General features: G+C 36.7%; 1 protein-coding gene and 1 pseudogene across 2 annotated transcripts in view; one reads left to right on the top strand and one right to left on the bottom strand.

Moving 5' to 3' along the window:
* The first annotated feature begins 573 nt into the window (after nt 1-573).
* Nucleotides 574-25,725, top strand: part of TBK1 (TANK binding kinase 1) — a 40,503-nt gene continuing 15,351 nt past the window's right edge. For both annotated transcript variants that reach the window (XR_010021337.1, XM_063075107.1), the window contains exons 1-8: nt 574-649; nt 3,093-3,210; nt 10,500-10,640; nt 13,174-13,303; nt 15,424-15,605; nt 20,185-20,345; nt 23,125-23,235; nt 24,845-25,024. Coding sequence is in view for 1 of the 2 variants with exons in the window: in XM_063075107.1 (XP_062931177.1) it covers nt 3,124-3,210; nt 10,500-10,640; nt 13,174-13,303; nt 15,424-15,605; nt 20,185-20,345; nt 23,125-23,235; nt 24,845-25,024 (992 nt within the window). In the remaining variant the exon portion in view is untranslated. The remainder of the gene's footprint in view (nt 650-3,092; nt 3,211-10,499; nt 10,641-13,173; nt 13,304-15,423; nt 15,606-20,184; nt 20,346-23,124; nt 23,236-24,844; nt 25,025-25,725) is intronic.
* On the bottom strand, nt 7,362-10,375 carry LOC134360932 (cytochrome c-like; annotated as a pseudogene).

Below are 25,725 nucleotides of genomic sequence, written 5' to 3'. Positions count from 1 at the left end.
TTGAAAGAGGGAATTAAGTGAACATATTTATCAGTAACATACTTGAGTGCCTGCTTATAAGTACCTGGCTCTTGTCAATTCCTGTGGAGAATTCACGTCTGAATTATTGTGAGACGATAATCTGGCTCCACTGCAGCCAAAGTGATCCTTGAAATAGATACAAATCTCTCCCTCCAGCCTATGTTATTCTCCAGTGAGCGCCCCTCATGTGTCCAGCATGCTGCCCACCTGTCATTTAAATGTTTGTAATCACTAGCTCAGTACCCGACTTCCCCACACTCTGCGCTCTGGGACAGAGCGGGACTTGTAGGTGCGGCAATCTGAATTACTGTGTTCACTGCGCAGGGCTCCTAGGCTTCACCCTTAGAGTAAGGGGTGGAGAAAGGCAGAAGGTGTGGACAGGGTGGGTCTTCAGCACCCTACCGTCCACGCCCCTCGCTACAGCGGTCTGGGGAGCTTTCAACAAGAGCAGTGACATGAAGGCGGCGGCGGCGGCCAGATGGGCCGGTAGGCGTGCGCGCACGCGCACCCTCGCGCGCCGGCCGTCGGTCACGTGACCCCTGGCCGGGGCTCGCGAAGCCGGAAGTGTCCCGGGGCGCGAGAAGGCCGCGGGAACCCGCTGGCGGTGGCGCGGAGGAGACCCGGCTGGGTAAGTGCGGGGGACGTACGGAGGGGCCGAGGCTGTCCGGCGCACGTGAGGCCGGGCCCCGCACAGCGCGCTCCCGCCCCCTGTGGGTGGCTGGGATGCTGAGTCAGAGCGGGGGCGGGGCAGGGGACCCGGGAAGCCCCGCACAAGCGGAGGCCGAGCCCTCGCCGGACCCTGGCTGCGCGGACACCGCCTCCCGGGTGTCTGGGGCGTCGGAAGCCAGTGGAATGGTCGCGCGGGCCCAGTCCCCTCCATCTCCACTCCTCGCCCCGGGCCCTCCCCGGTCCGGCAGTGTTGGGCATGAAGAGGACGACTCCGTTACCGGGTCTGGGCCCTGGCTGCCCCGGGGAAGAAGGGGTGTCTTTTTCCCTTGGAGTCGGACTCTCCGCCTTCTACCCCTTTCCGAGCGTTGAAAGTGATTGGCAGTTAAATAGATTGATTTTTTCAGACAATTAAAAAGAGATGTTTCATTAGGGTTTCAATGATGTTAACAGTAGAGGCTGACTCACCGGAAGCTGAAAGCAGATATTTTTAATATACACATATAAAATACAAATTCCCAAACGTTTCCTTGCTCTTGGACCTGGCTCATGGGTTTATTTTCTAATCCATTTCCCAGGTTTTTTTTTAGTAAGTGGCTTCAAAACAAGTTCTCCCCAATAATTGACAACTGTATAACCGAAGTCCGACCTTTTTCATTATGGAACTCCTAATATAATGTCTGTTTAATAAAGGATTCACTTAATGGTAGAGGTTGGAAATCCTGGAAATTTGTCCATGGGCCAGGTCACCAGACCTGTTTTCATCCTTGGACAAATGGTAACTTTCGTTTTGGATAGTAAAAGGAAGTAGACTTAAAACAGCATTACCAGTAACATACTTGTGGAGTGCCTGCTTATACTTTTGTCAAAATTTTGAAAAAAACAAAAAACAAAAAATGGAAAAAAAATCTTGGGAAAATTTATATAGCAAGCACCTTATGGGTATGCTGAGTCATGTTCTAGCATGTTGTTATTGTGGGGTTATTCGGAAGAGAGTTTTAGAAGATATTTCCCCTGATCACCGTTGTGAAACCATATTTTTATGTCTTTATATAGACAGCAGATATCTTAACCAATAAATGTGTTTTCTAGTATCCCCTAGGTACATATAGGTAATTAATGATACTATTTGCCTTTTACAGTTATCTGAAACAGCAGAGTTACAGTAATTAGGGAAGATTTTCATTAGATATTTTAGTTTATTATTAGCTCTTGAATGGAATGCGTTAACTGACAAATGTGTATTCCTTACTTGTGAAAGGAGAATCTTATTTTTATTGCTTATTTCCAATAAGTTGCTGTATATAAAATTCCTTACTTGAATTAGATGGATGGTAAAATTATGTGAATATATTCTAGTATGCCAGAGATTGGTGAAATTTAGATCCCTGGCCATTTTATGTGTTCCTAACCCTCACAAAATACTCCAGCATACTGCTTTTTGTTCTAACTTAATATGAGGGGATATTAAGATCTGTGTTTTGATGTCATGTTATAGCAGATTTGGAGAGGGGGCATGGTAGATCTAGGGTTTATGCTATGTTAGCATACCTCATTTTTATTCCAACGTGGAGTTCAAATATTTTAAATATTTTTATAGCTCCCTAACTTTTCAGTATTAAGAACAAGGCTAGAGGTGATGCCTATTTTTTTTTTACTTAGCAATATATACTTTGTGTATGTCGATATATTTGGAGGCTGGAGAAACTATCCTTAGATTAGTTTCAGAAAAGTTAATAACTTCTCAGGAATAATAATTTTTGCGTCTTTCCATTTATGATTGTCATACTCTGTGTAGGTGAAATTTTAGGTTATGGAAATGTTACACAGTGGCAACAGTTGTTTTCATTAGTGTTGCCCTGCCCTTGAAGGAAACAATGTAATTTTATCTATATTTCTGTTATATTTTGCATTATTACTTTTTTTATTTTAAAACAGTTAAAAATATAATTTATCATTGATTAATTTTTCAGAACATTTGAAGGAGGTCAGTAGCCAATGTCACTCTCATTGACAAAGGTAAAATTAGAAGAGAAGTACATGTTTCTTTCAGCCCTGTGATAAGTGAATTAAACTGAATATAAAAGATATCATTGGTTATTTTTTTTTTCCTGCAGCTGGCCACCATGGGGATCTGAACCCATGACCTTGGTGTGCTATAATATGGCTGTGCTCTAACCAACTGAGCTAACCGGCCAGCTTGCTTACTGTTTTTTTTCAGAGCCCACACAGCATTTTAGCCTTTAATATTGCTAGAAACTTAGATTTTTACATTGGACTATTTATGTATTTCAGTTTAGCAGTAAATAATGGGTGATCTTACTTGAGACCTAAAAATAGCTAACATTTGTTTCTTAACTATATAATTCTCTTAAAACACATGCATATCTTTTCTTTTCTCTTAGTATCACAAGAGGATCACCTGACAAAGCCGAGATGCAGAGCACTTCTAATCATTTGTGGCTTTTATCTGATATTTTAGGCCAAGGAGCTACTGCAAATGTCTTTCGTGGAAGACATAAGGTTGGTACAGAGAAACCTTGGAAGGCTTTTTATCATTGTATAAATTCTCTTCTGAGAAGTGCACTTATACTAAAATGTGCAATTTGGTGATTTTAATTCTTTTGTCTAAAGACATTTTTCAGTGATTTTTGTGATTTGACTTTTTTGTCTAAAGAAATTGTTTTTAATGATTTTTGTGATTATTTAAGGTATAGCTTGTATCAGATGGGGGAGAGGTTATGTGTTAAGGAGCAGAGAAAAACAGGAGTTTGGTTGAAAAGGAACTGGGGAAGATTAGTTTAGCATTGTGCCTTTTGATTCCTTCCCCAACCCAGTAACCCCTATGGTAGTGAGTGATTCCCTAGCAGAATAGAAGTTCAAGTGGCAGTGATTTGGGGTAGGAGGCTTGTTGGGGAGGCAGATGTGTAGTATGGAGGGGAACCCACTGATAATCATCTCTACTAAGATAATCATGCTCTACTAAGGGTTCGTGCACCCACTAAAACAGCATCCTACAAGGCAGATTGGAGTAAAATGAGATTCTTAACAAGGAACCCAGGTTTAAAAGTCTGTATCCTTGCATGAGGTAATCAGAACCTGGTAGTGGAATTGGGAATAGAATAAAAGGACGAATCCCAAAGCCATTTCAAGAACCAAAAGGATTTTGTGTCAGACTCGATATTAGAGGATGAAATTAAAAGTAATTAAAATAATTTAAAATGAAGAAATTGAAGATAATTAAAGTTTCTCTTGGAAGGAAGCTGGAAAAATATTGGAGTAAACAAATCCTTTTATAATGCATATAATCACTAACTTTTCAGCACTATGAATTTTTTTCTTGTGATCTGTGATTTTGTTTTTAATTGTCTTTAAGTCTTATAATCACATAATTTACAAATTTGTGTACATCACCTTTACTTTAATCCTTCTAACGAATTGGCAAAAGCACCATTATCAATCACACATACACAGTAGTTATACAGTTTTATGTGTTTTGGAATACCTGTTTAAAGACAATCCTAAATTATAACTGAGCTTGACTTAGTAAGGAATTCAAAAGTATAGAGTTTATATTAAACATCTTCAACTCATCATAGTCTATTTCCAGATAACATTATACCACTTTAAGTACAGTGTAAGAACATTACAGCAGCATACTTCCTTTTCCCTCTTCCTGTCCTTTGTACTGCTGTGACACATTTCACTTTTAAACATGTTATAAAACTCACAGTGCATTGTTAATTACGCATAGCCATTTCCGTGATCTTTCAAATGTAATTTTGATGAGAAAATTAATAAAAAATGCAAAACCCTGTAACAAAGAGAAAAAAAAATTCAAAAGTTAACTTTAAATTGGTATTATATCTTGTAACTCAGACTTTTAAAAGCATTTGACCTCGGGCCGGCTGTGGCTCACTCGGGAGAGTGCGGTGCTGATAGCACCAAGGCCCCAGGTTCGGATCCCATATACGGATGGCTGGTTCGCTCACTGGCTGAGTGTGGTGCTGACAACACCAAGTCAGGGGTTAAGATCCCCTTACCGGTCATCTTTTTAAAAAAAAAAAAAAAAAAGCATTTGACCTCGTCTATCATCTGTAAAATGTGAGAAGCATTAAATATTCTTTATTTGATATTATACATAAACCATGCATAAAACCACACCAAATAAGTAAAAGGCAGCATTTTAGGTACAGGGAATTCTAACTAGATTGGCTTAGTTAAGACCAAAAATATAAAGTAGACATTGCTACTTTATCTTCAGCTCTTGCCTTTAACAGTCTAATGAACACAAATAAAAACACAGGTGAGCCTTGCTTGGTTCTGAGACAGTGAAGGAATTTCCCCAGTATTTAAATTTATTCATGTAATCAGTTACATAAATCTTGATATAAAACCAGTTTCCAATAGGTTTTGAGATAACATTCACCATCTTTGTGAAAAGTTGAGCATTACTAATCAAGTCCAGTCATATCTTTAGAAGGGGAAAACGATGATATTATTTACTGAACTGGAAATACTGTCAAAATTTTAAAAACCTGTTATATTCATTTAACCACAAACTAGTCTTCCTTAAATCAGGACTGTCCCAACAAAAATATTCTGTCAGTCATTCATGACCTGAATTCTGGTATATGAGAACAGTTCATTTTTTTATTGAATCATAATTGATTATACATATTTTGGGGGTTCAACGTTGATGTATGTTGACCAAATCAATATTATTAGCATATACATTATTACAAATCATACTTATTCTTTATGCCCCTTATCCAATCTCTCCCCATCCCCCTCTCCCTCCCCGCTCCCACCTCTGATAACCCTAGATTTCTTCTCTCCTTCTGAAAGAGTAACAGTTACTCTGTTGATTTGTTGCCTAGATGATAGGTCCAGTGCGGAGAGAGGTGTGTTCAGGTCCCCCACTGTTATTGTAGCATAGATGCTTCTGTCACTCTGTAATGGGCTTTGTGGAGAGGAACATCCTCTTCCTTTCTTTAGTCTCTGCTGGTGACTCTCCTTGTGTCAGTGTACTCAAGTGGCTGGCGGGCTATCTGCACAGTGGTTATGGTATCTAGACACTTTTGCCGCAGCTGTGGCCATTTTGGTGGCCATGGTAGGTCCCCCACATGGAAGTGGTGTTTTTGGTGTGCTTCTTGCCTGCTTGTGGGAGGAGGGATCGATCCCCAGATCCATGCCACAGGACTGGGTGGGCCCCATGGCAGCAGCGGTGTGCCCGGATGTGGGAGGAGGAGTTGATCCCTGGCTCCATCTGTTTTTATATTCTAAGATGTTGTTATGGGGCAGTTGGGAGGGAGGGAGAGAGGGGAAGGGGGAAGGAAATAGGGTGAGAGAAGGAGGAAGGAGGAGGGGCGTGGTTGAGGCCCACAGCACCCCACCTTATTCCTGGGGGCTTCCAGGGTGGCTTGGTCATGCTGGACTGAATGCAGATGTCAGGGGGGTGTGAATGAAACTCATGGCCCTCCACTGCCCTGGCTTGGGAGACTGGTGTGTTTCCTTCAGTGGCTTGGTGGTCATCACTGGGCTAATTGTGGGTGTCGGGGGCCATGGCTGAGGCCCTCCCCGCTTTCTGGCTTGGTAGCCCAGAGGACTTCCAGTCCTTCTAGGTGTTATAGGTGTTCTTTGGTAAAATGAGACCTTTACTAGTTATTATCAAACTTTGTCTCTGGTCAGTGGGTATTTTGTTTTTTTCTTTAAGTTCTGTGTTGGATTATTCACTGTTCCTTCTACTTAAACTGCACTGGAACTAATTTTTGTCCTTTGCTTGCTTCTAAAATGGGGAACTTCCTGTGGGGACCAGCACTTGAGCCCTGTGGTTGAGCTAAAAAGCTGCTTTGCTGCTGATTCCCTGGGGAAGGCTTTTTGTGCAGCTCAGGTTTTAATGGCTGACTTTGTAGGTACTTCCTGGTCTCATGAGATCTGTTACACCTGGGTTGTGTAGAAACTCTGGTCTGGACCTGAGTCTTTTCATCAAACTGCACTCCCTGCAGATCTGTATTCCTGACCAGTCTCCACTGAGTGGTCCTGCACTGATTGGGGGGCAGGTCAGCTGTCTATGCTGTGCCCCAGTGTTCCCCCAGTGGGCCTGTCTCACCCACCACCCACACTCCAAACACTTCCCCTGGGATGGACCGTGTGCCAGTCCCTTGTGATCACTCACCGGCCTCTGAGTGGCTCCTTTTTTTGGTTGTTGTGGCTCCTCGCTCCTGTGTGAGTCCGCGGAACCCTGTTCGTGGTCTTGCTGGCGTGAGGGCCACCAAGACCCTCTTCTCCCCTGCGCCTCCAAGCAACTTCATACGAAGGGCACAGCTGCGGCTTTTGCCAGCTCCTGCTCCATGTGCTCAGCAGCTCCAGCCTTGAAGAGGCCAGGATTCAAAATGGTAGAAGGGATCCTTTCTTTCTGTCATCCTGGCTTCTCCCACCTTCATGAACTCCATAGGTCTCTCCTCTTCCCCTGAGCTCTAGAGGCCCCAGTTTGGCTGTCATTACTTTTTAATAGTTGTAAGTTGGTTGATTTGTGGGAGAGAGTGGCACTGGGGACTGTCTGTTCTGCCATCTTGACCGGAAGCCTGTATGAGATCAATTAAATTAGGATGGTACACATAAAAAGTCATGAAACATTTCTGTTTTGTAATAAGTAAGTTAGTGGCCAACTATTACTCATTAGTAGCTTTTTTTAGATAAGCAGTCAAGTCTGCCCTTTCTGCCTTCTTCTTAATGCCAGGGAAGATCATTTTTGTTCCAGGGGTGTACTTCTTGGGATTCTCCAAATACTCCATCCGTGTCTCCTCTCCCCAGGTGATGCCTTTGTTCTCATTGGCATCTGTGTAAGAGAATCCAGCTGCCTGACCCGTTTTCCAACACAGACCATGGAGATTGTACCGTCTTGTGCTTGCCTCCCTTTTCCACAGTGTGTCACTGGGCACACTTTTGAATAAAAATCTTGCCTCTCTCAACATCACCCACTTTTAATTCTCTCTTTTATCACTTGCATTATGAAGGTTCCCACTCAGAAGCCAGACGTCCACTCTCTCCAAATTTGTTTTGAAGTAAATGATGTTTTAATCCTCCTCGATTCTAACAAACTTTAATAATCACTTGGTATGCATCAGGCAGTGTGGTGGACTTAGTGAAAATAACTACAACTAATGCACAGTCCCTGTACACAAAAATTTCAAGTTTAGTAGCAAGGTGACATTAGAAAGGATGCAAGTTGGAAACTGATGAGATGGCATATAGTCAATAGTGATAGAGATTGTATGAGACATATTTAAAGAACCTGGCACTAGTAGATATTTCACATATTTGGTGCTCTTTCCTTACTTAGATATTCAGTGTACTTCATGTAAGTGCCTACACATAGTAGGCATTCTGTAAATGTTCATTGAATGAAAAAATGAATGAATGAGGATAGGTTAGACTACCCTAAAATAACCTGAAGTTCAAAGGAAGCGAAGATGTACTTTATTCAGTATAGTGTGGAGATTTAAAATAATGATTTGAGAGGTGTAAGAATTAACTTAAAAGATTGCTAAGACCCTATTGATTATTTGGTCCCTAACAGTCTTCCTGGTGATATGTTTTAGGACTATACCCCCCAAAATCCTGCTTCCCCTTAACTATTTAAAGGATTTTAAACCATGATATTAGCTCTCCATTTTTTTTTTCTGTGTGTGTGTATTTTTTTTGTTTGGGGTTTTTCTTTGTTGTTGTTGGTTGGTTTTTGGCGGCTGGCTGGTATGGGCATCTGAACCCTTGACATTGATGTTACCAGAACCACAGTCTCTCAAGCGAACTAACCGGCAAGCTTCTTAAGCCCTTTTATTTTATTGTTTAGAATGACCAGGTTCTTAAGTTTAAAGCTTGTTATTTAAAGTATATTACCAACTTGATTTGTCTTTTTCATTGTTGCCTTTAGCTACTGCTGTGTGTAGGGGAATGTATATGTGTGTAATAACCATGGTGAAGTTGAAGGGAAGAGAGATATAGGAAGAATGTCTTGATCTGCACATGTAGATCTATAAATATTATTCATATACAAGAGTGCTTCAAAAAGTTTATGGAAAGATTCATATTATCTTTAAATTCTGTTTTTCCACAAACTTTTTGAAGTATCCCTGTATGCTTTGACTTAGTGACAGTGAATGATAGATGACTGTGCAGGTGAATAAAGGGAAAATGGTCCATTTCCACATGAGTCTTAGTAATCTCACAGGTATGATGTAGACTACACAAGTTTGGAAAATATTGGCCTCGACTACAATGGGTGCATTGCAACATTGTATTATTTTCCCTGCTTGCTCTTCTGTTAGGATTCTCCTAATTTTAGACTGAGTTTTAGACAATTGTCCTTAACAAGAATCTCTCTGTTGGCCGATATACAGATTTGGCCATGTCCTTACCCTGACTGAACAAATGGAAAAACAGTGTAATTGAACTTTAAATTGTTGTTCTCTCTTAATTTTGTCTGAAAATGGTCAGTAGCTCTTTTTCTCTTTCATTTTCCTCCTGAAAGAATGTATGTCTATTTGTGTATTTGGTGTGATCAGGGTGAGGGGGATCACTTAGATGGTGGCCTGCAAATAGTGATCTTGAGGGGTGGGATTATGAAGCAGTTAAGTGGTTTTGAGAAAAGATCATATGATTCTGGGGTGAGGGGAGGATGATGGCTGTGAGGGTGAATCTGTATGGAAAACTATCGAGAGGGCTCCAAAGCAGGAACAGTACAGAGGTCCTGACAGATTGTGAGCCATGAAATATCTTCTGCTCAAAGAGAAAATGATCTTTCCACTTACTCCAGGGAAGTTCAACCTTGGATAAATGGGGGAAAAGAAAGGCTAAACTCAAAAGGATCTGGATGGGCCACCAAGGAGAGGCTTGCTGACTAGAGTGATTGGAAGGAAGTGGGAGGGCCCGGAAGAAGTCTTAAAGGAAAGTTAACATGAAGAACATGCGAGTATGATGTTTATCTGTAATGTAAGCATGTAATTTGTGCCTCTGAGATTCCCTCCCAGCTGTGGCTGTGCATTGTAATTCTGGGTGTGATCGAACCACTTCAGTAGGCCATGAGAGAGTGAGAGTGGTGGGCTGCAGGTACATGATTAGAGACAAGGAAATGCCTTGATCCTCTAGGGATGGTCTGTGAAGGAACCACCTGCCCTAGTCATCTAGGTGGAGTTGCAGAAAGTTACCCAGGACAGAAGTGGTTTAATCCAACCACTTTAACTTTAACCTCACTTTAACCTCATTGTTCAACTTCTACTTAGGGACGCACACGCAAACGTTGTCAGAGCTAGGAAGTATTTCCTGAAAATTAATTGTATTACTTCAATATTCTTAATAAAAATTTCATAGGTGGAATATAGTTTTTAATCCGTTTTGGTTAGTTTAAAATTATCAGGCCCTGGAGAAACTCTTGTGACTTTCACTTTCTATTTCTTATCCGAACGATTTTGCTTTCGCTATTATTATAGATTTTATCTTCTGATGTGTGACTATCTTTGCTACTGTTTTATCATAATGAAAGCTTTATAATCTGAGAGAAAATAGCCTTTTCTGAATTCCAGAACCTACGGTTTTTAAGAAATATTGAGCAGTTGATTGATTCATTTTAACTTTCAAAAAAAAGTCAGGAATCCTGGTACAAACTACCTATGTCTAAAAGATGCATGGTGTACTATCAGAAAGATAGAATGCTATAGCTAGTTCTAATTGTACCTTTTTATTGTGTTTATGATATTATGAATTATAAATGTCTTTATGATATTATAAACATTTTTCTCCCTTTTTTTTAGAAAACTGGTGATTTATTTGCTATCAAAGTATTTAATAACATAAGCTTCCTTCGTCCAGTGGATGTTCAGATGAGAGAATTTGAAGTGTTAAAAAAACTCAATCACAAAAATATTGTCAAATTATTTGCTATTGAAGAGGAGGTAAGTATTCAGACTTTAATTAATCTTGTCGTCATATTTATTGTAGTTATTATGATTCAGGAGATATAATCTAATATTAAAAAATGGGTTAAAAAACGTGAAAATTAGGGCTTAACGAAATATTCTATCACAAGGACTCTTGAATAGATATAGCAATAGAAATAAAGTAGCATAAGAGTGGAATCACAAAAAGTAGTATGAGTAATAAAAGGGTATAGAATATGGTTACCATTATTGTTACTAATAAAAAAAAAAAAGCAGCAAGGGCCGGCCCGTGGCTCACTCAGGAGAGTGCGGTGCCGATAGCACCAAGGCCACAGGTTCAGATCCTATATAGGGATGGCCGACAACACCAAGCCAAGTGTTGAGATCTCCTTACCGGTCATCTTTAAAAAAAAAAAAAAATCAGCAGCTAACTGAAGTTAAGTTGACTTAATTATGAAAGGAGCAAGGAGAAAGTCAAACAATACAAAGAAGCCTTTGTAGAAGAATAGAAATTCTAGGAATCCAGAGATTAATACATGAAGTCCAATTATAAAATAATTTATTTGGGGAGGAAATAAAGAAAGTAAGAATGTCAGTAGGAAAAATAATCTAGAAATAATGGAAATGGAAATCTAATTTAATTCCCTTAGAATAAGTAATCACTGAAATTATCCCTTTTGAAAAACAATCTGGTAGTTTATACTCCTTATCCTAGGGATTTCATTTTTTGTGATTATTTCTTAGGAAGTAATCAGAAATGTAAATTATAATTTCATGCATATTGATGTTAACAGGTGCCCTGTTTAGAATAAAGGAATAAGTTGAATTAGTTAGAAAGTGTGATAGACAGTTACCTGAAGTTAGCCAGACTCAAGGTTAAGAGAGCTTATCCTTCCTGACTGCCTTGTCTGCCCGAAGACTTCTGACACCAACTGCATAGTCAGGGAGAACAGTCCCTCAAGACTGCCCTCACTACAGACACCAGCCTCAAGTTCATGAGGCCCCAAGGCTACTCTCACTTCAGACCAGCTGGCTATAAATTTGGGGGTTTCGATGAGATGACACTCTCTGATTTGATAATTTGCTAGAAAGTTGAGTGACTCACCTAACTCAGGAAAGCTCTATACCTATAATTACAGTTTTATTACAGCAAAAAGATAAAAATTAGAACTAACCAAAAGAAGAAACACAGAGGTGGAATGGAGGAGGCTTCCAAACATGAAGCTTCCTTGTCTTCAGGACACATTATCCTCCTGGCATTGGTGTATGACAATACACACAGAGTGTTACTACCCCAAGAAGCTCACCCAGGCCTTTGATTTCCAGAGTTTTACTGGGGCTTCATCACATACTGCCTGCATGGCTGACCTTAGTCTCCATCCCTCGCAGAGGTTCAGGCTAATTCCTCTAGTCTCCATTTCCTCTAGAGGTTGGAACTGATACAATGTGTCCTAAAGCCCCCATCAGACATCACATGGTTAGACTGTCCAGTGACCAAAGCCTCTAGATGAACAAGGGCACACTTATTTCAGACAGGACATTTCAGAGGCCCAAGATTACTTCCCAATAGCTGAAGGCAAAAGCCCAACTTCTCTTTGAGTAAAGTTGATTCTTAATACACAATAGTTAAACAGTAATGAAAACAGATATTTACCAAATTTTAATCACCTGGGAACATGCTTACATATAATATTATGTGAGAAAATCAGGATTAAAAATATATATGTAGTATGATCTTGATATATATAGTATACAAACTATATATATACAAACAGTATATACAAACTGTTTTGTGTCTGTAACATGATATGATCCATAGAAAAGAGACTAAAAGGAAATATACCAAAATATTAACATAATTATCTCTGAGTCATCTATGGAATTATGGATACTTCCCAGATTTTCAACAATCAAAATAATTATTTTATCGTTTAAAACCAACAGCTTTTATTTTATAATTTATTTCTCTCTTTTTTAATAACTACTGAATAGTAGAGGAATTCAAAATATTTTATAAAAGTGTTTTGGGTATATGTTGAAAAAATTATAAAAGGAATAAAGGATAAAAAATTGGAGATGAATATTGGGTATTAAGACTCATCTTTACATTTTCAAGTTTCTGAAATTGGCATGCATCTTGTAATCGCTGTGTATATGTAATTTGACAGTATTTCTTTTCCCCTGTAAATCTGTTATTAAATTGATGATGCTATTCTACCACTCATTTGTTTTTAAGGGTAGGACTCCCTTCCTTGAAGTAAAAATACTTGTTATGAGAAGAATTTTAAGTGTATAAGAGATTTGTTAGAAGAGCTATTTTTCTGAATGTACTATTATGCATAAGAAATTAGAAATAATTTTAACAGGGAAGATGTTAATTCTTATATGTGTATAGTCAACAGGTACTTAAATTAGTCCCAGGTGAAGCAATTCAAAATGTCTTCATCATTGTAGCAAATGCTACATTTAAATGAAATCAGGTAAGTACTGGCATATAATCAAAACTTATTTTTTATGTTGATTCCCAATCAGTGATTATTTTTTTCAGACAACAACAAGACATAAAGTACTTATTATGGAATTTTGTCCATGTGGGAGTTTATACACTGTTTTAGAAGAGCCATCTAATGCCTATGGACTACCAGAATCTGAATTTTTAATTGTTTTGCGAGATGTGGGTATGTTTGTTTATTTATGTGATTTGAAATACACATAAATTTAATGACATAGAATAAAAAAATAAATTTCTTACATTCAGAACTGAAGACCTTTATGCAATGCTTTCTTAAATGATGCTAAAAGCACAAGTACTAAAAATAAATAAATAAATTGGATTTTTCTCAACATTAAAAACTTCCTTGCTTCAAATGACAGCATCAAGTAGGTGAAAAGACAACTCACAGAACGAGAGAAAATGTTTGCGAATCATATATCTGATAAGGAATTTTTATCTAGACAAGTCAACAGTGAAAAGACAACCCAATTTAAAAATGGGCAAAGAATTTGAGTAGACATTTCTCCAAAGATATACAAATGGCCAACAAGTATATAAAAAGATGCTCAACATCATTAGTCATTAGGGAAATGCAGATCTAAAGCACAATGAGATACCACTTTATACACACTAGGATTGCCAAAATCACAAAGACAAACAAAAACAAGTGTTGGCAAGGATGTGGAGAAATTAGAACCCTCATACATACATTTCTAGGATTGTAGGATTGTAAAATGATACAGCAACTTTGGAAAACAGTCTGGCAGTTCCTCAGAAGGTTAAATATAGAATTATTATATGACCCAGCAATTCTACTGCTAGGTATATACCAAAAAAAATTAAAAGCATCACACAAAAACTTGTACACCAGTATTCATAGCAATATTATTCATAATAGCCAAAAAATGGAAACAGCCCAAATGTCCATCATCTGATGAATGTATAAACAAAAATGTGGTATATCCATACAATAGAATGTTACTCCTTCATAAAAAGAAATCAATTAGTGATACATGTTACACCATGGATGAACCTTGAAAACATTAAGCTAAGTGGAAGAAACCAGACGCAAAAGGCCACGATATTGTATGATTTCATTTATACAAGTATGAAATGTCCAGAATAGACAAGTCCATAGAGACAGAAAGCAGATTAGTGGTTGTTGGGGGGCTTAGAAGAGGACAAGTTGGGGAGTGACCAGTGATAGGTATGAGGTTTCCTTTTGTTGTGATGAAAATGTCTGAAATTAGTGGTGATAGTTGTACAACTCTGTGACTATACTAAAAATTACTGAATTTTAAAAAAATAAATGGTATGATGTGTGAATTATATCTTAATAAACCTGTTATTTAAAAAAAACATGGCAAAGAAATAATATCTTCTTGGAAAGAAATGAATCAAATATTTGAGGAATAAGAAAAGGCCAGCAGTAAAGAAGGTATAAGGTTAGTGGGGAATTCTTGAACTTGACACTAGAAGCAGAGTGGAGACCATTTAGGTGAGGATAAAATAGAAGAGAACAGAATTAATCATATGCTAGAACTGTATTATTCAAATAGAAATTACAGATAATTGATGCTTTCCTAAGTATATTGGTAGTTTTAATAATTATACATTGGTACCCCTAAATTTATTTTCATATTTTGAATTTGTACAGTAATCTGTCAGCCATCAAACAAGTATTTCAAGTTATCACTCAGTGACAGTGTTAGCCAAAACAGCTTAATTTCAGCAATGCAGCTACCTTTGCTTCTAAAAAACACAAAAAAAAGGAAGGAAAAAATGGTTTTTTTGGAATACTACTGAGCATATATGTTTTTATGGACACAGGTCTGACACTTTGCTCTCTTTCTGTTACTTCTTTACTATTTTATATATTGAGTACAGTTTACTTTTTATGAAATTTTTTCCCAAGGTAAAGAAATGTAAAATTGTAGGGAAAGATTGATATCTTTCTGGGAATGTTTATTATTCCTGTGTTTAGATAGATTGCCCACATATATAACCAAAAGTAATTCAGGAAATCATGTACTCAAGACCATTTTGATAGTATTTAAGAGAGATGGGACCCTTCCTTAGACCATATTGATTCTTATTCTAAAATGCACTATAACTGAAACATGAGATATCAGATATATATATCATGCATTACTTCTTTGAATAAAACGATGTGGACCAACTTATGGAAGAACTATATTAAATTCAAGTGAATTTGAATGTATCATATCAATGAATTTGAGACTCACACGCATACACCTAGATACCTACATTATGATTTCTTTTGTTTTATATTTATTGTCAAAGTGGGTGGAATGAATCATCTCCGAGAGAATGGCATAGTGCACCGTGATATCAAGCCAGGAAATATCATGCGTGTTATAGGGGAAGATGGACAGTCTGTGTACAAACTCACAGATTTTGGTGCAGCTAGAGAATTAGAAGATGATGAGCAGTTTGTTTCTCTGTATGGTACAGAAGAATATTTGGTAAGTCATGTATCACTAATAATTTCATTTAAAGAAGTTGGATAGGGCCGGCCCGTGGCTCACTTGTGAGAGTGTGGTGCTGATAACACCAAGGCCCCAGGTTCAGATCCCATATAGGGATGGCCAGTTAGCTCACTGGGTGAGCATGGTGCTGACAACACCAAGTCAAGGGTTAAGATCCCCTTACCAGTCATCTTTTAAAAAAAAAAGAAGAAGAAGCTGGATATATTGCAAATGTAATTGGGTAATTGGTCAACCAATTTACTATCTATAAAATGTCTCATATTTTTATGACAAAAATTAAATTTTCTATTCTAATGAATATGGTGTCTAACAAGGAAATTGGGTATTGGTTTCTAAGGGTGCTGGTTTTTTTCTTTTAAAAATTCTTGGAAGTTTTATAGCATCCTTAAATCCCTTAATTTTACTAATGTGATGGGTCTATATAGTAAAAGAAAAAGTTATCTGTATGCTCAAGAAGCATCTAGCTAGTAAAGGCTCCCTTTTTTAGATCAGAGCAGTTAATATATTATGAGCTTGTTATAATACTGTTCCCTGCAGAGCAAAATTCATTGTATTTCTGAAACAGAATGTTCTATTTGGACTGGTTATTGAAAGACCAAAAGGACCATCGTTAGAAGCTCTCAGAAAATGAAATGCCTCTGAAAAGGTCTAACTTGAAATGCTAGAAAAGCTGTGTGGTTGAAAAGGTTTATGTAGGTGTGTTGTGTAAAGTTAGTAAATATTTGAAACTCTTAAGAAAATGTACTTAAAAGTGAATACTTTTAACCTGTAGTCAGGAAGTTTATAATTTATAGCTATCATTAGTTGTTCATGGCTCTGGGTTCTGTCTTAAAAGTCTTAGATTCTATGACTTTTTTCCAATTAGAAAAAAGTTTTAATCTTATAAGACGAAGGGTAAATCTAGCCACGCCTATAGCTTTATTCAGATTTTCTAAGCCTGACATGAATTAAGGTGTCTTAAATTGTTCTCCTAACAATCTATAAAATTGATCTGTAGATATATTTGATGATCTTTTAGATAAGAGTACCTGAAAATGGATTTCATTCATTTGTTCCACAAGTATTTATGGAGTGCCTACTGTGTACCAGGCACTGTCTGTGCACTGGGACTTCTATGAAAACCAGACAAACACCATTCCTGCTCTTTTGGACCCCCCATTCTGATAGGAGAAACAAACAATTAACAAATAAATAAGGTAAATTTAGATCATTGAAGTTTTGCAAAGACAATAAATTAAGGTGATAAGATAAAGAGTGACTAGCAGAAGAAACATAGCCAGAGAAAGCCTCCTATAGGACCTATATGAATTAACTCAAATGAAAGAAAGAAGCAAGCCAGGCAGATTTAGAGATGAGCATTACAAGCGAAGGAGACAGCAACTGCAAAGGCCTAGAGACAAGAGTGACCTCAAGTGTTCAAGAAACAGAAAGAATGGTAGTTTGGCTGGAACTTAGTGAGTGAGGGGCAATTGGTAGGAGTTGGAACTGGAGAATTAATCAGGGGCCAGCCAGATCTTACAGGCTAGCAGTTTCAACTTTGTCAGACCAACACCCCCTTTTTATAATAAGTGTTTTGCAGTGTTCCCTTTAGTACCTTGAAATGAAATTCTTAGATAGTATGATCAACCTCATACCTAGTTAAAAGAATAGCATAATATCTTAATAATAATGTAAAGGAAAATATTTTATAATAAAATAAAAGGTATTTAATATGTGCTTCACTAGCAAACCAATTAAGTACTTACATGCTTGCATGTACATGTAATACCACTTTGAATACAAGCACAGTGATAACTTGTATGTTTTATCAGTGAATCACACATCACAAGTGGTGGTGGTGTCACTGATGATTTTCCAAAACAACAAACAATTCTTAGTAAAGTTTCTAACTAAACAAAGTAGATTTAAAAATAGCTGCATTCTTGTAAAAGCTGTACAAAAATACTTTATGTTATTTATAAAATGGAGTTAGAAATAGATTTCTCACTCACAAATATCTGGCAGGATATTTGAAAGTCATTCAGGATGTGGGAAGATTACTTTTCAGTTCTGTAACATATACCTCAATCTCTGGTCTCTGCTCACTAAATACCAATAGCCTTTCCCAATTAGTGGGATGAACATAACAAACAAACATCAGTCCTGTACAAGCCTTCATCAGGGTGCTCCCTGAACATCCACTGTTAATCTTTCATGTAACTTCTTAGGACCACAGTTTAGCTTTTGTCTCTAACAGGTTTTTAAGTTGGAAAGAAAAAATATTAAATAAATTCCAAGTCCATGCTGTACTCTAAGCTGAAATTTTAGTCTAATCTGTTTTCAGTTTCAGAGTGTGCTTAGCAGAGTATGCTTAGCTGTGTTTTCAATACTGTGCACCAGAAGTTATAAAATGAGAGAAATAATAGTCTGAGCTCAGCAATCTAGAAATATTCTATATTTAAATGAAAGCCTCTCTCATTTTGAAATTCCCAGGAATTCCCAAGCCAGATGTTAAATCTTCTCTCTTCTGTGTGTTAAAGTCCAAAGAAAACAGTATTATAGATGTATATCATCTCAATAATATAATCCTGAAAACCTTGGAGTAGCTTTATCTTTATGCTCCTATTCCAGATGCAGTAGCCCAGGTTCAGTAATGCCAAGCCCTACATAAGCACAAGTAGAACATTCAGGAGAGAGCCAATGGGCACAAATATGTCAGACCTGCATGTGTCAAGCCACTCCCAGTCAGTTGCTCCCTGAGGAACATTTTCAGTTATACCAATTAGGCTATATATTATCTCACCTATTGAGGAGATCCCCCTTTTGTCTCCTTCTGTATCTCCTTTTCCCAGGTTGGTGGCCTCATGTTCTAGAAGATATCAGGCATGTCCAGGTATTTTTGGCATATTCACAGCACAATTTATACATTAAGAGCCAGCTGCTAGGTTAAAGGTCTGGCTGTCATTTCTTTGGACAATAGTTAGCTTATATGCTATGCTGCAGAACCAGCAAAGCCACTCAGATGCCATATAACTGGTTGGCATATATTTGGACATTCACTTCAAAGCCCAGGTCTCATCATGCTTATTTCCACTTTTGATATCTCATTAAAATGTATTTCCCAAAAGCATCTGTCTTTCCTCCTACCCCACCAACTCACCCTTCCCCCAATCCAGAGATCGTGGCCCTTTGGGAGTCAGATTCATAGACTGCATCATTTAGAACCCTCTCCCAGCAAATTTACCTGCATTAGTTCCCAGCCCCCTGAGTCATAGTCAAATCCCACAATGTCATAAGAGATTATTTTGGTTTGGGATCATTCAGGTGGTGATTCTACTCTGGCGCATAGTATATTCTTGAAACTTTATCTTCCAAGAATCTTAAAGTTGCCAATGCATAACTTCCATAAAGGCAGATGTCAGGAAGCTAAGCATGTATGACCACTGATTGTTCTCTGCAAAGCTAAAATGTCTATCAGTCTCTGTCTGGATCTGTAAGCTCCTACACCATTTCTTAAAAGATCCGTGTATTTCAGGTATAGTGTCTCCTGTGCTTAAGGACATGTGTTTAACATCAGACCAGCTACTTATCTAGATCGCCAGATCCCCAGTGAACCCAGTCAAGCTAGTCCTCTGAACTGATTCTAGAGAATTTAATTTTCATTTCAGAGCCTATATGACTTGTTCTGATGGATTTCATGTGAGGTATGGTGCAAAGAAATGAAAGCTGCCTGATAGGTTTTGGGTGTGAGCAGCTGGATAGATGGTGGTACTATTTACTTAAAGGATAAAGATTAGGAAGAAACAGGTTTGAATGGGAAAATCAAGAGTCTAGTTTGGGTATATTAATGCTTTTTAGACATTCAAGAGAACAGTAGGATATTTGAATCTGGAGCTCAGGGTAGGAGATAGTTTTGGAAGTTAAAGCCTATAGATAATATTTAATGCATTAGGCCTGAATGGGAGATGAGTAAGTAAGACAGTTATAAGTGTGAACAGCTATTTTGAGAAGTTTTGCTGTGGTGGGAAGCAGAGAATTGGGTGATTGTTGGAACAGGTTGTGGAGTCAGTTTAGAGTTTTTTTAAAATGGGCGATACGAAAGCATGTTCATAAGCAGAAAATGATACAATACAGAGGGGAAAATTGATGCATTAAATAAAAGGGATAATTGCAAGGATTGATTTGTGGAATTGGCTAAGATGATATGATGGCTTCATAGCACGAATGGAAAAGTTGGCCTTTGATAGGAGCAGTTCTATTGTAATTGAAAAGTAGGACTGGAAACAGATTCAGGTAGGTTGTATTTGATAAAGGGCATAAAGGAGAGTTGATCTGACTGCTTCCATTTCCTCACTGAAGTATGGAATGAGGTAATCAAAATTGAGGGTCAAAGGAGGTAGTGGTGGAGGTTTGAGGAAAGAGGGGAAGATGTGAAAATCGTCTTTTCAGACTGGGAAGGTGAAATTAATAGGAAAACATGATAGAATTTCTAGGCATTATTAAGTACCCGTTTATTGTGTAATGTGTTACAATACATCACAAGTTCATAGTGTTTTCATCTACTTTTTTTTCTTAGCATCCTGATATGTATGAAAGAGCAGTGCTAAGAAAAGATCATCAGAAGAAATATGGAGCAACAGTTGATCTTTGGAGTATTGGGGTAACATTTTACCACGCAGCTACTGGATCACTGCCATTTAGACCATTTGAAGGGCCTCGTAGGAATAAAGAAGTGATGTAAGTGGTCTCTCCATTTAAAGTTAGAAGTAATTTTTAAAATGTATATGTTACTTTGTTTCATCATGTTAAGAGGTATATACTAAGAAAAATTGTTTGAGCAATCATTTCTGATTTTTAATAAGAATGCAGCCATATAAAAGTGAATAGGCATAATTTTCCATATTGTGTTTAAATATCCTATATACAAAGTGTAAGTGGTATCCAGTCTTTGGTTCATCATTAAAAGTATACTTCTTTCTGAATTTTATTTCAGCACACTGTTTAAAATAAACTGTTTATTTATTTCACTTTCTGTGCTTGTCAGCATTTTTCCTCCATAAAACTGAAAAAAGTAATACAACTCTGTGGAGTACTAGAACCATTATCAGATCTAAAAGAAATATAATTCTTACCCTGAACTGATCTGGTTTCTTTTATCATTTTAAGAATAACATTTTGACAGTAATGTAATATTAAATTTTTTTCCTAGTGTTGCAGGTTCAGGCCAGAGACTGAATGCATTTCACTGCTATGGTATATATTTATGTACTACCATAATTATTAGGAAATAATTATTTATAAAATCACTTATTGTAAACCAAATAATTGACGAAAAGAGAGATGGATTTCTAGATGTGAAATTTATTATAAAATTCATTCATACATTGGTCATACTTCTTTTTATTTTAAAAGAAATTAGCGAATGACCTTACTTCATGAGAAGCAGCCACTCCACCTACACATAAAACTATGAGGTTGTGAGTGTATAGTTTAGTGAATGGTCTGGGACAGTAACTCACTGACAGCCTAACTTGTTCAACAATTCTTTTAGATCTTAACATACTTTTCAGACCTTTATATATTTAACCCTACCTTTTGTAAGCAAACATGACTTAAAGTAATCACAACTGTAAAAATGCAGTCTTTTATCTTATCTCACAAAATTGAAGGAGAAGCATATTTTTCCTTTTGTCAGCTTGAGGAAATAAAACATTTAGATGATACAATGACTTTTGCTAAAATGGTATCTAAGTATTTTTCAGCGAGGACAGTGTTTGAATTCATGGGAAGAAGGCATCTGTTAACTGTACTGATGATTTTGGTATAGCCTCATCTTGAGCCTAGTATTATAAGCAGTGCCCTTTTTATAAAATCTCTTCATTAACAAAGGCTGTTACACAAAGTCAGTCTGTGTTTTTTTATTAAACATAAATTATACTTAACAGTTCACCATGCTTCTATCTTCATAGATATGTTTTAAAACAATATCATCATTTCTTGCTGCCCTAAAAATTCATTAAATGAAAGTTTGATGTTCCCTAATAAAAGAAACATATAAGTAACTCATAAGCAGCTAGTAATACCTGATGATTTTGTCTGACTCCCACATGCACAGATACACCATTAGAAGAACGTCTTTATTTGCACAGAAACTCCTTTTTATAGACACAGATGCTAAAGAATGTTCAGAAGGGCTTGAAGAAGTCAGTAATAATGACTGTCTTACTATACTAAAGAAGGATGCATTCATCTCACGTTATGGTAGCAAGAAGTGAATGATGGAACATTGAAACAGTGGTCAGCTGGGATGCTTATGTTATGAATTTCCATGTTATGAATGTGTTTATCTGTGTGTCTTATCAAAAGTAGTTAAGCTTTTTTAAGAATTTTGTAAGCATTCCCTTAAGAATTCTGCCATTCATTCTATTCACTTCATTTTTGTATTAATCTTACATATCTCCTCTTACTCCTCCACAGTCAGATCCTTCTCTTGTGAATGCACTTTATTTTTCACATTAATTTCCTTTTTTTCTGAAAAATCTCTTAAGGCAGAAATCCTGGCTGCCTCTGCTGAGGAAGCAACAAACAGTTTAAATCAGTTGTACTGGTTTATTCTACTTTTTTAAAAAATATATTGATTTGCTCAGAGCACATTTATTTGAACATTAATCAAAAAAAATTGTGCCAAAAATAGTATCTATAAGCTTATATAAGATTCTGGTATATTCTGTTTTACATTTTCATGTGGGTAAAAGTATTATTGAAGTCATGAAGTTCTTATTTCCCTCCTACTTTTAATTTTTGTTTCGAAAAGTGCTGAAACCTAAAAGTCTGCTTGCATTGACTAGCTACATCATATATAATATTCTTTTGCTTCTCTATCCGTCTCTATCTTCAGGGCATCTTTATTTTTATCATTTTCATCAGAAATTATATTAAATTTGGCTTATAATTTTGATACATTCATCTATTCCTACATGTGTATATATTTTTTCAATATGCAAGGAATTTCTCTGATACTGTGCTGTGTGTACTGCGCTGTGTATAGTTTTATTAGTTTTATCTTTTTTTTTTCAAAGAAGGCTATTATTCATTCTGCAGTAATTTTATAGTTCAGTTGACTGTGCCTTTGGATAATATGGGTGAGAGGGATTAGGTGCTTTTTTCATGGTCTAGAGACGTTCTGTGATATAACTTTCTTGTGTGTTTGCTCGATTTTTTCAGATGGAAAAATTAATATTTTTGTTGTGAACATCAAGATGCTGTTATATGGCACTCTGAGATCCCAACTGAAAATTAATTATGGCATATATAAAATAATCGTACAGCCACTATTCTACTTCAGTCAGTCAGATTCAAAGTATTTTGGTTGTTTTATGGATCCTGTGAACATCAATCACAAAGTTTCATCTAGTAGATAATTGTAGGTGCAATTGAGGAAATACTTTTGCAAAGACCATTAATAGGCCATGAAATAATGAACTGCTTATTTTATTCTGCTTTTATTCCTTCCAAGGTATAAAATAATTACTGGAAAGCCTTCTGGTGCAATATCTGGAGTACAGAAAGCAGAAAATGGACCAATTGATTGGAGTGGAGACATGCCTGTCTCTTGTAGTCTTTCTCGGTAAATTATAGTGTATCTAATTCTTATTTTTTGCACTTTGGTGTTCAAAATTTTTTTGCCTAAAATCGCAGATACTCAATTACTTAAGTGTAGTTAGGTCTTATTTTAATTCGATGTTATTAAAGCATGGGCTTTGATATGATTTTGCATTTCTGGTGATGTAAAGATTTATTCTGAGCTATATGAATAATTTTCCCAGATCTCTATTAGGACATAGGCCATACATTTTTGAGATTGCTAATTATTGGTCTTAGAGTTCCTCCCAATGTGGCGATCCCTCTCAGGACCTTGGTATCTTTTGTACTAACTTCCATATTGACGGACCACAAATAATGGTGTAGATATGAGTAAATTTCTCAACTGGAGTTGTGAAAAACAAACCAGCGAGAATTCAAACAAATTATATTGTCAAATAAGAATCCTATTATCAAAAAGAAAGAATTAAGGCGAAAGAAAATAAAAGTAGAAAGTAAATTATTTTAGATTTTATTCTGGAAATAAAGCCAAGACACTTATCAGTATTTAGAATTTGTGAGTACTGAATTAACTTCCATTTTTCCTGAGTGTGGTAGTTATATAATTTAAAAGTGGTTACACACAGGTTATAGTTTACTGGCTTAGCTCCTATTGTAAGCCATAAATGGCTGCTGGCATTCCCAGATTAACATTCTCATAGCTTTGAAAGCCCAGTGGGAAGAAAAACTTCCTTTCCCAATTGTTTTCATAAAGAGTTCTGGGTTGATTCTCATTGAACTAGTTCATACTACCACCTGGCCATCTCCAGTCAATCTTAGTAATCAAACCCAGCTGTATGTCTGTCTCTGCACAGGGAGTGCTGTTAGAGAGTGGGGATGTTGGAATCTCTTACAAAAGAAGGGAGAATGGGCCCATTAGGCAAAAATAAAAAGTGTCCAGTATATTCTTTAAAAACTGTTGGCAGATAAGGAATTATTCCAGTGTCTGTCACATAGCCAAATGTATATTTTGAAGACTGAAATCCATAATTGGGAGTCTATTTGAACATGCTTTATAATGTGGTAAAAAGCATGAGAAAAAGTAAAGGTCCTTCCACTAATTTTTTAAAAAGTATATAAGCTTTTTAGTCAAAGATTATTCCTTGTTGAATTGGCACTAATTGATTGCTAGATTATTATCATAATTTTACTTCCTAAAAAGGCATATAGATTCAACATTTATGTATTGGAGTGCCTTATTACAAGGACGTTAAAGGTCCTTTGATGCCGGATATTAAACCATTATCTTATCCTTATGACCATCTGGTTCTAAACTACTGATCTCACCTGGATAGCCATGTAAATACAATTTTATAATGTGTTTGGAAAAGTGAGGAAACTTGGGAAGGAGAGAATTAAGAAAATAATCAGTAAAAGGTAAGTTAACATAAAAATGCTATATAATCCCTGATTCATTGACAAGTGATATTAAACAGAGATTATCTGGCTTTCTGAAAAGTTGGCAGATTTTAATTTTTTTAATTAATCTAATATAATAATATTTCCTTTGATTTGTTGGTAAATATTATGATTTTGTACCTAAACAAAATACGACATAGTTACTCTTCAGGTAACTTCTTTTAATACTATTTTAGGGGTCTTCAGGTTCTACTTACCCCTGTTCTTGCAAACATTCTTGAAGCTGATCAGGAAAAGTGTTGGGGTTTTGACCAGTTTTTTGCAGAAACTAGTGATATTCTTCACCGAATGATAATTCATGTTTTTTCACTACAACAAATGACAGCTCATAAGATTTATATTCATAGCTATAATACGTAAGTACTTCTTTGTATTTTCTTTTTATGTCAACATATTGTGTTATATAATAAATATTTTCCTAAATTAGGAGAAGAAATAGAAAAGATGCCCTGAACTTCACCAAAGCTACCCACTTCCTACTTGGAAAATTATGCTTGAGTACTTAGTAAATTTCTTTTCACTTTTGAGTAAAAGGATTAATTTTCTAATTTTTAAAAATTTACAGGTAAATTAGCTTGTTCTTTAACTGCAAATGTTACAAGACTACCATGCCATCTTTCAAATTATGTAATCACATACCACAAATAGCATCTACTAATAAATATGCTGGGTTTTATTGAGTACTCTGCTGTCAGTTTAAAAATATTAAAGCCTAAGTCTTAAATACAATTTCTGAGGTTATTATTTGCATATGCGGTATAAATCATTTAGTGGGTGCTGGAGAATCAATGTTTGTTTTACATAAACAAAAACATATTAAACCCATGTGGTAAAAAATCTACCCATGTGATAAAACTGCATATAACTAAATACGTACTACACACACACACACATTCACTCTTGCATGTAAAACAGGAAATCTGAGTGCTCGCTTCGGCAGCACATATACTAAAAACAGGAAATCTGAGTAAGTTAGGTGGATTGTATCAATGTTAATATCCTGGTTGTGATATTTTACTATATGCAAGATTCTGCCATTCGGGGGAAACTGGATGAA

This window comes from Cynocephalus volans, chromosome 12 (genome assembly GCF_027409185.1).
Source record: "Cynocephalus volans isolate mCynVol1 chromosome 12, mCynVol1.pri, whole genome shotgun sequence".
Lineage (NCBI taxonomy): Eukaryota > Metazoa > Chordata > Mammalia > Dermoptera > Cynocephalidae > Cynocephalus > Cynocephalus volans.
This window is presented reverse-complemented; position numbering and strand designations above follow the sequence as displayed.